This window comes from Bacillus rossius, chromosome 13 (assembly GCF_032445375.1).
Source record: "Bacillus rossius redtenbacheri isolate Brsri chromosome 13, Brsri_v3, whole genome shotgun sequence".
In the NCBI taxonomy this organism is placed as follows: domain Eukaryota; kingdom Metazoa; phylum Arthropoda; class Insecta; order Phasmatodea; family Bacillidae; genus Bacillus; species Bacillus rossius.
This window is the reverse complement of record NC_086340.1, coordinates 48,303,409-48,317,665: the sequence shown is the minus strand read 5'-3', so window position 1 is coordinate 48,317,665 and position 14,257 is coordinate 48,303,409. Positions and strand designations below refer to the sequence as shown.

The 14,257-nt window shown below is 54.6% G+C and overlaps 1 protein-coding gene across 3 annotated transcripts in view; it reads right to left on the bottom strand.

Moving 5' to 3' along the window:
- Window positions 1-14,257, bottom strand: part of LOC134538547 (nidogen) — a 183,762-nt gene that overhangs the window by 114,478 nt on the left and 55,027 nt on the right. For all 3 annotated transcript variants that reach the window (XM_063379965.1, XM_063379966.1, XM_063379967.1), the window contains exon 5: window positions 2,501-2,709. In XM_063379965.1, coding sequence (XP_063236035.1) covers window positions 2,501-2,709 — 209 coding nt within the window. The remainder of the gene's footprint in view (window positions 1-2,500; window positions 2,710-14,257) is intronic.

The window sequence follows — 14,257 nt, the reverse complement described above, 5'->3', positions numbered from 1 at the left end:
AACCTCGGTAAACAAGTATTTGTTAAAAATATTATTATGTTTTAAATAAAATATAGTGTCTTGATGCAAATCTTACTCTAATGCAATGCTCTCATCCGTGGAGGAGGAATTATATATAGTTTTTAGTGTTGGTTGGTTCCAGTAAATGTCTCAACAAAAAATTATAGTGTGATTAGGAATTTAATTAGTATATAAATATTTCTAATTATTATAGGTAAATTTCTGATTTTCTTGTACCTTAAGTTTTTTTTTTTGATTTTAATGTTATTCACTCTTTGCATGGGTGTGGGTTATGCTAACATAACTCTCATTTATGGAAAGTGTGTCCATGGATACTGACATACAAAGTGTGGATTTTTGATTGAGGTTTATGCAATGTTTGGCAGTTGGTGTGGCCTCCTCACCCCTGTTGGATAATTGTGCTCAGAGTTTTAATAAGTTTCATTGAATTTCCAATTTTTGCTTGAAGCTAGTTAAGTTTTGTGCAGTACCTAACTGTTTGAATAAATGACAATTGAGGAGGTTTGCCTTGATTAGGTATAGTCTGAGAGACTTAATGTTAATGTTAATCCTTGGAGTCATGGCCCCCACATTCGATTACGAGCCGTGGACCCAGGATCAGCGATCAGTGACCTCGTGGGGAGGGAGGGGGGGGGGAATTGTACAGTCACGTGCTACATTATAATTGCATGGTTATTTCTTACCTACACTCTTTTTAGAATGTCATTTAACCTGAAAATACAGGGTATAATTATGGTTACTATTTTATAAGTCCAAACTAAGCTTTATTTATAAAATTATTTTACTTTAAAATAACCACAGCGAGTATGTATATTAATTTCACGCACAGGGACCCAGTCTTTACCTATGCTATCTTTAATATTTTTGCGGAACATGAGCACAGTTCATGTTTGCATATACATACAGCTTAATATCTGTCGTACCTAAACCTAAGTTTTTCCATCTAGACTACCTTTTTTCACGTAATTCCCCTTACAAAGTGTGTGGAGGTCACAGGACGTTCAAATTAAAAAGGTAACTACTGCTATCTGCATCCAATTTAAACTCTGTGTTCAGCCCGGGCAATGTCGGGCACTTCATTCAGCTTGTTGATAATTGATAATATAATCCGTTGTGATCCACATGTAATGATGGATCTCACATACAAATTTTATATATATAAGTTCTTCATATGTGTAATAGCAGTTTTTTAGAGCATAATGTGTGTTTGTAATGCACAGAATTATTACCTCTAACTTAGAAGTTTGTTATGTTTTACATTATTTATGTATAAGTTCAAGTAATAATGTACACATGATACTTTTTTCAATATATGTTATGTAAATTAGAATTTCTTTTTAAATCTTACAGATAAGTTTTCCCAGGGTGGCAAGCCACAGTGCTCATTAAAAACCAAAGAGTTGTTGATAATATATGGGGGCATAGTGCCCCCATCCCAAGGTAACCGAAGTGCTGGATTTCTCAAAAGTTAAGCTAAATTAACCATTTTAACATAATAGTTTGATTTTAAAATTACCTAAATTTACTTTTAATATGAACAGGATGTCTTGCAAAACCCCCAAACAATTCCCTAACTGCTCATATACTTAGTCAGGTCTTTTCTTGTTATTTTTTGTTAATTAAACAGTTTATATTGTTATAAATAGCAACAAAAAAAAATCTCTGAGTTACTCCCAAGTTAGAATTTTGTCTGTATTCACTGATCTTGTCGCAAGTGTTTGTCATCGTCTACCCACTGGTTCGTCTGTACTGTGATATAGGTAGTTCTAACTCATTTCTTCCACAGCATTCTCCTTGTTGTCTATGCATCTAACATTAGACATCTGCTGATTTTATCTTTGTTTGTGTGTGTGTGTAATTTGTGTATTCATATTTCATCTGTACGTTCTTCAGGTTCTCTCTATGGCACACAGAGTGAACTAGCTATGGTGTATGTCCACAATGTTTTAAACCAATCTTCCTCAGTGCAAGAATCACTCAAAGAAAGATTCAATATAAATGGAACTAGGTTTGTGGATGACAATTAGGTTTTAGGCAGAAAAAAATTCAAGCATTGAAATAAAGTTTATTATTTGCTAACAATGAAGAGAAATGCCTCTTAAAAAAAATGTAGTTGATATGAACCAGTTAACACACTCAACAAAAAATTATAATACTTAAATTTATTGGTAACATGTACATGAATTTGTTTCCAAAGCAAGAAAACATGTGATTTTACTATAGTTGGACAAAATAAATGCGATACATTTAATTAATAACTAAGAAAATAGGACATGATACTAAAAGTTTTGCTAGGAATAATTATTATCTTAATGTAAAAAAAAATTACCAGTTAGCAGTATTATTCCAGAAAGGAAGATTATCAAAGCTTTGTATAGGTATGTTTGAAATGCTATGAATGTGTTTGTTAGATAACGTGATGGTTTTATTGGTAATAAACTGAAGCAGATGGACTACAGTGAGAGACAAGAGTACCCACTTGTCCAGGTTGTGTATCTGGTCCGTGCCGGAGCCGCGCAGCGTGTAGAGCCGGCCGTCTGCCGCCACCAGGCCGGCCTGAGCACGCGCATCCGGCAGCCCACTGGCCGAGCCCGAGCCCTGGATCCACTGCACTCCCCCCTCAGGGTACAGCAGCTGCACGCACGAGTCCTGCTCGCTGCTCGCCACTACCGCCTGGAAGGTGTTCACCTGCAACCCGCGGCCACAGTCTCAACATGCCGCCTGTGCAGCCTGCTGCCCGAGCCCTGGATCCACTGCACTCCCCCCTCAGGGTACAGCAGCTGCACGCACGAGTCCTGCTCGCTGCTCGCCACTACCGCCTGGAAGGTGTTCACCTGCAACCCGCGGCCACAGTCTCAACATGCCGCCTGTGCAGCCTGCTGCCCGAGCCCTGGATCCACTGCACTCCCCCCTCAGGGTACAGCAGCTGCACGCACGAGTCCTGCTCGCTGCTCGCCACTACCGCCTGGAAGGTGTTCACCTGCAACCCGCGGCCACAGTCTCAACATGCCGCCTGTGCAGCCTGCTGGCCGAGCCCGAGCCCTGGATCCACTGCACTCCCCCCTCAGGGTACAGCAGCTGCACGCACGAGTCCTGCTCGCTGCTCATCACTACCGCCTGGAAGGTGTTCACCTGCAACCCGCGGCCACAGTCTCAACATGCCGCCTGTGCAGCCTGCTGGCCGATCCCTGGATCCACTGCACTCCCCCCTCAGGGTACAGCAGCTGCACGCACGAGTCCTGCTCGCTGCTCATCACTACCGCCTGGAAGGTGTTCACCTGCAACCCGCGGCCACAGTCTCAACATGCCGCCTGTGCAGCCTGCTGGCCGAGCCCGAGCCCTGGATCCACTGCACTCCCCCCTCAGGGTACAGCAGCTGCACGCACGAGTCCTGCTCGCTGCTCATCACTACCGCCTGGAAGGTGTTCACCTGCAACCCGCGGCCGCAGTCTCAACATGCCGCCTGTGCAGCCTGCTGGCCGAGCCCGAGCCCTGGATCCACTGCACTCCCCCCTCAGGGTACAGCAGCTGCACGCACGAGTCCTGCTCGCTGCTCATCACTACCGCCTGGAAGGTGTTCACCTGCAACCCGCGGCCACAGTCTCAACATGCCGCCTGTGCAGCCTGCTGGCCGAGCCCGAGCCCTGGATCCACTGCACTCCCCCCTCAGGGTACAGCAGCTGCACGCACGAGTCCTGCTCGCTGCTCATCACTACCGCCTAGGAGGTGTTCACCTGCAACCCGCGGCCACAGTCTCAACATGCCGCCTGTGCAGCCTGCTGGCCGAGCCCTGGATCCACTGCACTCCCCCCTCAGGGTACAGCAGCTGCACGCACGAGTCCTGCTCGCTGCTCATCACTACCGCCTGGAAGGTGTTCACCTGCAACCCGCGGCCACAGTCTCAACATGCCGCCTGTGCAGCCTGCTGGCCGAGCCCTGGATCCACTGCACTCCCCCCTCAGGGTACAGCAGCTGCACGCACGAGTCCTGCTCGCTGCTCATCACTACCGCCTGGAAGGTGTTCACCTGCAACCCGCGGCCACAGTCTCAACATGCCGCCTGTGCAGCCTGCTGGCCGAGCCCTGGATCCACTGCACTCCCCCCTCAGGGTACAGCAGCTGCACGCACGAGTCCTGCTCGCTGCTCATCACTACCGCCTGGAAGGTGTTCACCTGCAACCCGCGGCCACAGTCTCAACATGCCGCCTGTGCAGCCTGCTGCCCGAGCCCTGGATCCACTGCACTCCCCCCTCAGGGTACAGCAGCTGCACGCACGAGTCCTGCTCGCTGCTCGCCACTACCGCCTGGAAGGTGTTCACCTGCAACCCCGCGGCCGCAGTCTCAACATGCCGCCTGTGCAGCCTGCTGGCCGAGCCCTGGATCCACTGCACTCCCCCCTCAGGGTACAGCAGCTGCACACACGAGTCCTGCTCGCTGCTCATCACTACCGCCTGGAAGGTGTTCACCTGCAACCCGCGGCCGCAGTCTCAACATGCCGCCTGTGCAGCCTGCTGCCCGAGCCCTGGATCCACTGCACTCCCCCCTCAGGGTACAGCAGCTGCACGCACGAGTCCTGCTCGCTGCTCATCACTACCGCCTGGAAGGTGTTCACCTGCAACCCGCGGCCGCAGTCTCAACATGCCGCCTGTGCAGCCTGCTGGCCGAGCCCTGGATCCACTGCACTCCCCCCTCAGGGTACAGCAGCTGCACGCACGAGTCCTGCTCGCTGCTCATCACTACCGCCTGGAAGGTGTTCACCTGCAACCCCGCGGCCGCAGTCTCAACATGCCGCCTGTGCAGCCTGCTGGCCGAGCCCTGGATCCACTGCACTCCCCCCTCAGGGTACAGCAGCTGCACGCACGAGTCCTGCTCGCTGCTCGCCACTACCGCCTGGAAGGTGTTCACCTGCAACCCCGCGGCCGCAGTCTCAACATGCCGCCTGTGCAGCCTGCTGGCCGAGCCCGAGCCCTGGATCCACTGCACTCCCCCCTCAGGGTACAGCAGCTGCACGCACGAGTCCTGCTCGCTGCTCGCCACTACCGCCTGGAAGGTGTTCACCTGCAACCCCGCGGCCGCAGTCTCAACATGCCGCCTGTGCAGCCTGCTGGCCGAGCCCTGGATCCACTGCACTCCCCCCTCAGGGTACAGCAGCTGCACGCACGAGTCCTGCTCGCTGCTCATCACTACCGCCTGGAAGGTGTTCACCTGCAACCCCGCGGCCGCAGTCTCAACATGCCGCCTGTGCAGCCTGCTGGCCGAGCCCTGGATCCACTGCACTCCCCCCTCAGGGTACAGCAGCTGCACGCACGAGTCCTGCTCGCTGCTCATCACTACCGCCTGGAAGGTGTTCACCTGCAACCCGCGGCCGCAGTCTCAACATGCCGCCTGTGCAGCCTGCTGGCCGAGCCCTGGATCCACTGCACTCCCCCCTCAGGGTACAGCAGCTGCACGCACGAGTCCTGCTCGCTGCTCATCACTACCGCCTGGAAGGTGTTCACCTGCAACCCCGCGGCCGCAGTCTCAACATGCCGCCTGTGCAGCCTGCTGGCCGAGCCCTGGATCCACTGCACTCCCCCCTCAGGGTACAGCAGCTGCACGCACGAGTCCTGCTCGCTGCTCATCACTACCGCCTGGAAGGTGTTCACCTGCAACCCCGCGGCCACAGTCTCAACATGCCGCCTGTGCAGCCTGCTGGCCGAGCCCTGGATCCACTGCACTCCCCCCTCAGGGTACAGCAGCTGCACGCACGAGTCCTGCTCGCTGCTCATCACTACCGCCTGGAAGGTGTTCACCTGCAACCCGCGGCCGCAGTCTCAACATGCCGCCTGTGCAGCCTGCTGGCCGAGCTCTGGATCCACTGCACTCCCCCCTCAGGGTACAGCAGCTGCACGCACGAGTCCTGCTCGCTGCTCATCACTACCGCCTGGAAGGTGTTCACCTGCAACCCCGCGGCCGCAGTCTCAACATGCCGCCTGTGCAGCCTGCTGGCCGAGCCCTGGATCCACTGCACTCCCCCCTCAGGGTACAGCAGCTGCACGCACGAGTCCTGCTCGCTGCTCATCACTACCGCCTGGAAGGTGTTCACCTGCAACCCGCGGCCGCAGTCTCAACATGCCGCCTGTGCAGCCTGCTGGCCGAGCCCTGGATCCACTGCACTCCCCCCTCAGGGTACAGCAGCTGCACGCACGAGTCCTGCTCGCTGCTCATCACTACCGCCTGGAAGGTGTTCACCTGCAACCCCGCGGCCGCAGTCTCAACATGCCGCCTGTGCAGCCTGCTGGCCGAGCCCTGGATCCACTGCACTCCCCCCTCAGGGTACAGCAGCTGCACGCACGAGTCCTGCTCGCTGCTAATCACTACCGCCTGGAAGGTGTTCACCTGCAACCCCGCGGCCACAGTCTCAACATGCCGCCTGTGCAGCCTGCTGGCCGAGCCCTGGATCCACTGCACTCCCCCCTCAGGGTACAGCAGCTGCACGCACGAGTCCTGCTCGCTGCTCATCACTACCGCCTGGAAGGTGTTCACCTGCAACCCCGCGGCCGCAGTCTCAACATGCCGCCTGTGCAGCCTGCTGGCCGAGCCCTGGATCCACTGCACTCCCCCCTCAGGGTACAGCAGCTGCACGCACGAGTCCTGCTCGCTGCTCATCACTACCGCCTGGAAGGTGTTCACCTGCAACCCGCGGCCGCCAGTCTCAACATGCCGCCTGTGCAGCCTGCTGGCCGAGCCCTGGATCCACTGCACTCCCCCCTCAGGGTACAGCAGCTGCACGCACGAGTCCTGCTCGCTGCTCGCCACTACCGCCTGGAAGGTGTTCACCTGCAACCCGCGGCCGCAGTCTCAACATGCCGCCTGTGCAGCCTGCTGGCCGAGCCCTGGATCCACTGCACTCCCCCCTCAGGGTACAGCAGCTGCACGCACGAGTCCTGCTCGCTGCTCATCACTACCGCCTGGAAGGTGTTCACCTGCAACCCGCGGCCGCCAGTCTCAACATGCCGCCTGTGCAGCCTGCTGGCCGAGCCCTGGATCCACTGCACTCCCCCCTCAGGGTACAGCAGCTGCACGCACGAGTCCTGCTCGCTGCTCGCCACTACCGCCTGGAAGGTGTTCACCTGCAACCCGCGGCCGCAGTCTCAACATGCCGCCTGTGCAGCCTGCTGGCCGAGCCCTGGATCCACTGCACTCCCCCCTCAGGGTACAGCAGCTGCACGCACGAGTCCTGCTCGCTGCTCGCCACTACCGCCTGGAAGGTGTTCACCTGCAACCAGCGGCCGCCAGTCTCAACATGCCGCCTGTGCAGCCTGCTGGCCGAGCCCTGGATTTACTGCACTCCCCCCTCAGGGTACAGCAGCTGCACGCACGAGTCCTGCTCGCTGCTCGCCACTACCGCCTGGAAGGTGTTCACCTGCAACCCGCGGCCGCAGTCTCAACATGCCGCCTGTGCAGCCTGCTGGCCGAGCCCTGGATCCACTGCACTCCCCCCTCAGGGTACAGCAGCTGCACGCACAAGTCCTGCTCGCTGCTCGCCACTACCGCCTGGAAGGTGTTCACCTGCAACCCCGCGGCCGCAGTCTCAACATGCCGCCTGTGCAGCCTGCTGGCCGAGCCCTGGATCCACTGCACTCCCCCCTCAGGGTACAGCAGCTGCACGCACGAGTCCTGCTCGCTGCTCATCACTACCGCCTGGAAGGTGTTCACCTGCAACCCCGCGGCCGCAGTCTCAACATGCCGCCTGTGCAGCCTGCTGGCCGAGCCCTGGATCCACTGCACTCCCCCCTCAGGGTACAGCAGCTGCACGCACGAGTCCTGCTCGCTGCTCATCACTACCGCCTGGAAGGTGTTCACCTGCAACCCCGCGGCCGCAGTCTCAACATGCCGCCTGTGCAGCCTGCTGGCCGAGCCCTGGATCCACTGCACTCCCCCCTCAGGGTACAGCAGCTGCACGCACGAGTCCTGCTCGCTGCTCATCACTACCGCCTGGAAGGTGTTCACCTGCAACCCGCGGCCGCAGTCTCAACATGCCGCCTGTGCAGCCTGCTGGCCGAGCCCGAGCCCTGGATCCACTGCACTCCCCCCTCAGGGTACAGCAGCTGCACGCACGAGTCCTGCTCGCTGCTCATCACTACCGCCTGGAAGGTGTTCACCTGCAACCCCGCGGCCGCAGTCTCAACATGCCGCCTGTGCAGCCTGCTGCCCGAGCCCTGGATCCACTGCACTCCCCCCTCAGGGTACAGCAGCTGCACGCACGAGTCCTGCTCGCTGCTCGCCACTACCGCCTGGAAGGTGTTCACCTGCAACCCGCGGCCGCAGTCTCAACATGCCGCCTGTGCAGCCTGCTGCCCGAGCCCTGGATCCACTGCACTCCCCCCTCAGGGTACAGCAGCTGCACGCACGAGTCCTGCTCGCTGCTCATCACTACCGCCTGGAAGGTGTTCACCTGCAACCCGCGGCCGCAGTCTCAACATGCCGCCTGTGCAGCCTGCTGGCCGAGCCCTGGATCCACTGCACTCCCCCCTCAGGGTACAGCAGCTGCACGCACGAGTCCTGCTCGCTGCTCATCACTACCGCCTGGAAGGTGTTCACCTGCAACCCCGCGGCCGCAGTCTCAACATGCCGCCTGTGCAGCCTGCTGGCCGAGCCCTGGATCCACTGCACTCCCCCCTCAGGGTACAGCAGCTGCACGCACGAGTCCTGCTCGCTGCTCATCACTACCGCCTGGAAGGTGTTCACCTGCAACCCGCGGCCACAGTCTCAACATGCCGCCTGTGCAGCCTGCTGGCCGAGCCCTGGATCCACTGCACTCCCCCCTCAGGGTACAGCAGCTGCACGCACGAGTCCTGCTCGCTGCTCATCACTACCGCCTGGAAGGTGTTCACCTGCAACCCGCGGCCGCAGTCTCAACATGCCGCCTGTGCAGCCTGCTGGCCGAGCCCTGGATCCACTGCACTCCCCCCTCAGGGTACAGCAGCTGCACGCACGAGTCCTGCTCGCTGCTCATCACTACCGCCTGGAAGGTGTTCACCTGCAACCCGCGGCCGCAGTCTCAACATGCCGCCTGTGCAGCCTGCTGGCCGAGCCCTGGATCCACTGCACTCCCCCCTCAGGGTACAGCAGCTGCACGCACGAGTCCTGCTCGCTGCTCATCACTACCGCCTGGAAGGTGTTCACCTGCAACCCCGCGGCCGCAGTCTCAACATGCCGCCTGTGCAGCCTGCTGGCCGAGCCCTGGATCCACTGCACTCCCCCCTCAGGGTACAGCAGCTGCACGCACGAGTCCTGCTCGCTGCTCATCACTACCGCCTGGAAGGTGTTCACCTGCAACCCGCAGCCGCAGTCTCAACATGCCGCCTGTGCAGCCTGCTGGCCGAGCCCTGGATCCACTGCACTCCCCCCTCAGGGTACAGCAGCTGCACGCACGAGTCCTGCTCGCTGCTCGCCACTACCGCCTGGAAGGTGTTCACCTGCAACCCGCGGCCGCAGTCTCAACATGCCGCCTGTGCAGCCTGCTGGCCGAGCCCTGGATCCACTGCACTCCCCCCTCAGGGTACAGCAGCTGCACGCACGAGTCCTGCTCGCTGCTCATCACTACCGCCTGGAAGGTGTTCACCTGCAACCCGCGGCCGCAGTCTCAACATGCCGCCTGTGCAGCCTTTTGGCCGAGCCCTGGATCCACTGCACTCCCCCCTCAGGGTACAGCAGCTGCACGCACGAGTCCTGCTCGCTGCTCATCACTACCGCCTGGAAGGTGTTCACCTGCAACCCGCGGCCGCAGTATCAACATGCCGCCTGTGCAGCCTGCTGGCCGAGCCCTGGATCCACTGCACTCCCCCCTCAGGGTACAGCAGCTGCACGCACGAGTCCTGCTCGCTGCTCATCACTACCGCCTGGAAGGTGTTCACCTGCAACCCGCGGCCGCAGTCTCAACATGCCGCCTGTGCAGCCTGCTGGCCGAGCCCGAGCCCTGGATCCACTGCACTCCCCCCTCAGGGTACAGCAGCTGCACGCACGAGTCCTGCTCGCTGCTCGCCACTACCGCCTGGAAGGTGTTCACCTGCAACCCGCGGCCGCAGTCTCAACATGCCGCCTGTGCAGCCTGCTGGCCGAGCCCTGGATCCACTGCACTCCCCCCTCAGGGTACAGCAGCTGCACGCACGAGTCCTGCTCGCTGCTCATCACTACCGCCTGGAAGGTGTTCACCTGCAACCCGCGGCCGCAGTCTCAACATGCCGCCTGTGCAGCCTGCTGGCCGAGCCCGAGCCCTGGATCCACTGCACTCCCCCCTCAGGGTACAGCAGCTGCACGCACGAGTCCTGCTCGCTGCTCATCACTACCGCCTGGAAGGTGTTCACCTGCAACCCGCGGCCGCAGTCTCAACATGCCGCCTGTGCAGCCTGCTGGCCGAGCCCTGGATCCACTGCACTCCCCCCTCAGGGTACAGCAGCTGCACGCACGAGTCCTGCTCGCTGCTCATCACTACCGCCTGGAAGGTGTTCACCTGCAACCCGCGGCCGCAGTCTCAACATGCCGCCTGTGCAGCCTGCTGGCCGAGCCCGAGCCCTGGATCCACTGCACTCCCCCCTCAGGGTACAGCAGCTGCACGCACGAGTCCTGCTCGCTGCTCATCACTACCGCCTGGAAGGTGTTCACCTGCAACCCGCGGCCGCAGTCTCAACATGCCGCCTGTGCAGCCTGCTGGCCGAGCCCTGGATCCACTGCACTCCCCCCTCAGGGTACAGCAGCTGCACGGACGAGTCCTGCTCGCTGCTCATCACTACCGCTTGGAAGGTGTTCACCTGCAACCCGCGGCCGCAGTCTCAACATGCCGCCTGAGCAGCCTGCTGGCCGAGCCCTGGATCCACTGCACTCCCCCCTCAGGGTACAGCAGCTGCACGCACGAGTCCTGCTCGCTGCTCATCACTACCGCCTGGAAGGTGTTCACCTGCAACCCGCGGCCGCAGTCTCAACATGCCGCCTGTGCAGCCTGCTGGCCGAGCCCTGGATCCACTGCACTCCCCCCTCAGGGTACAGCAGCTGCACGCACGAGTCCTGCTCGCTGCTCATCACTACCGCCTGGAAGGTGTTCACCTGCAACCCCGCGGCCGCAGTCTCAACATGCCGCCTGTGCAGCCTGCTGCTCTGTTACTTGCAAACAAACCAGAGGGAATTTTACAAATTTTGTTAATATTCTTTATGTTCGTTCTAATTGTCTGCTTCTAGTTAGTGACAATTTTAAGCTTTGTGTTTCTAACGTATGGCAGTTCTAAAGAGGTTTGTGTTTTTGCAATAGTTTTCCCCAGATTTAAGAGTGGGATGCACAGTCATGCCAATCTAGCGCTCAAGCATAATGTGAGTAGAGAGAGAAAGGCGATTCTGAATCACAAAAACCTCCAACAAATACCCATTGATCTCAGTTAATGTCAATTATGTCCCCCCCTCCACCTTCACACAATACACTCCACTCAATGATGATAATGCCCCTCACACTGTACTGTATCACACTAATTAACTTCCCGTTTTCCCCCTCCATTTCAGTCCCCCATGCACCAACTGTGAAACCCTCCTTAAGACGTTTGTTGATTATTCCAATTTTCTCTAAGGGCGGAATGCATTAGGTCCTCCCATTCCCCCTTCTCACCGAAAAAATTAGTTCTTAATTTCACTGGTAGTTGTTGCTAGGGTCGTTTGCATCAGAATTATGTAAGTGATGATGCTAGGTGCAGCTATTATCAATGGCAGATGTCGAATATCTTGGATAAAGTTACTGATAGTTCCAAAGTTTACTGCTAGGCAACGCCACAATAATGTTATTTATTTTAAGTTTATAAAATTTTAAGAAAACGCGATTACACGAATCAAAAACTAGCCTAATGCATGATTAATAACTAAAAATATTGTTACGAACTAGAGCAAGACCACGACACGTGCAGGTGCAGAGCTGGCTGGTGGCCGCCAACATGAGACGCACCGCACGTGCCTGGAAGATAACAAGGATTGTCGCTTTCCCCCCTCCTTCCCGCCACTCCCTGTGTGGCGCCCTGCCGTTGACACGTAACTGACACCGGACAGCTGGGAGTTGCGCGAGCCGTCGACACGTGTTTCGAGAGATTTCTACCGTCGTGTCGGCGCGGAATGACGTGACTGGCCTCGGCCACTCTCGTGAGTTCTGGAATTGCGCCGGGGCCTATATATATGCCCGAGGACGCCGGCCGGAGTGAGTCAGTGGAGTTCAGAGTGAAGTCGGGAGTTTTCCCGCGGCGGAGTTTCCGGGCGAGAGAGTGGCGAAGTCCCTGGACGAAGGTTCCAGGGCGAAGAGTTCAGTTCCGGGCGATAGTGTCGCGGGCGCGGCGTCGAGTGGGATCTCGGTGAAGGGGAAGTGCGACGGCGGCGACGGAGTCCTGCGACGGAGGACCACGAGGGGTGCTGCGGCGAGAGTTGCGCCAGAGTTGCGGCCCAGCGAGGCGTGTGGATTGTGAGAAACGAGTGACTGGAGGAAGCAACATTTTTTTTAAGTACATTTGATTAATTGGCGTTTTTAAATTATTAGCTAGTAATGTAAATAGTGGCAATAAATAAAACTGTGTGTGATAAATATCTTTAATTGGGCTATCCTTTACGAACCCGCAGTAAAATCTTAACAATATTATTAAAGAGCAAAAGATGTAAAGTGTGTATTCAAATGAACCAGGGCAGTGAAGAGGATATAAATATGAGATGATTAAATCTTTGTAGTGGTGAGTGGCCATCTTCCATTACCTCTCTGTAGCAGGCACTTCAAAAAGCTGAAAAGAGTGTTTAATAATTATATATCATTAAAAAAACATGCTCAAGTCCGTGTGGGCCTCTGTGTAGCTCTTGTTCCTGTGTTGTGTAAAGGTGTATGAACTTATAGATTTATGTTTACCACGCAATCATATACTAAAATTTATACCCAAAACATTGTTTCTTAAAAAGGAATATTTATATGTAATAAAGGCATGAAAATTTTTTTGGTGTAAAATAAAATAATATTTTTTTGTACCTACATCCAACACTATACAACAATACGTTTCTTCCACATTGAAGTAAATACAACATATATCATGAATCAGTACTTGAAATAAAACATTTTTTTCTAAAAAATAAATAATAAATTACCTCCCAAACGTCTCACTAAACTATGACCGCCAACTCATCTTCAGGCAACTAGAAGCCAGCTCCTGCTAAGAATTAAAACTGTTTTTATTCACAATGACCATTAGATTAACAGATGTCCTTAGGTGCTTCACGTAGCATTCTAACTATGAAAGAGGAAATGTCCTCGTTGTCTTCATTGATGGATTGTAATAAATTACTATACGCATTTGCATCCGATCATTAAATGATTCATGCAATGGAGAATTCTGAATCATACAATTTCTTGGACATACGCCATTGCAGTTTTGCAATGTTTGTCACGGATAAAATTCAAGAACGCAAAATAAGAAATAAAAATGAAAACATAAACACAAGGAACCAGTCTAAATCAGCTAAATCAAACAGACAAACACAACCATGAGCCTAATCAGGTATTATGGACAACCACGAAGACAGCACAGGAACTCCGTGTGAGGAATTAAAGTCATGGAAAAAATAGCACAGACGAACACAGAGGGCTGACAACGATGATAAACTGTCAACAATAAAGCTGGAGTCACAATGCCCCGACGAGTCCGACACGACAGGCCCGACAAACTGTCGTGCAGCATCTCAGCACGACAGATTGAAAAGCGTAGGGTCACAATACCACGACAAAAATAACCCGACGATTTTCAATTTGGCCTTCTCCAAATCATGCCAAGCTAAATACTTCAATTAAAATGCATTATTATAGAATGCGCTAAAACAAAGTAGGCTCTTTTATTTATTATTGACAGTTGAAGTGCAAAAAAACATTTAGTCCTCTGCGATACGAAGTAAGGTTAAGTTGATTCGTAAAACAAAGAGTAGTTTATTATAGTTACAAGGAAACAAGATAAAGATATGTCAGTGAGGGTCAGAAAAATACTACTGATGTTAGCTGTGCGAAGAATTAAAAAGAAACGAAATGTTAAAAGTTTGGACTTTATTAATTAGAAGTTCTTCGCTGAACTCGTCCATTCTTAAATCCAATCTTCACGATTCTAAAATAACGTCTTTAACCATAAACACGATAATATCTGTTTATGTTTATACAGACTAAGGCAAGCTACAAATTTTTCAATTCAGCCACACGTAAAACG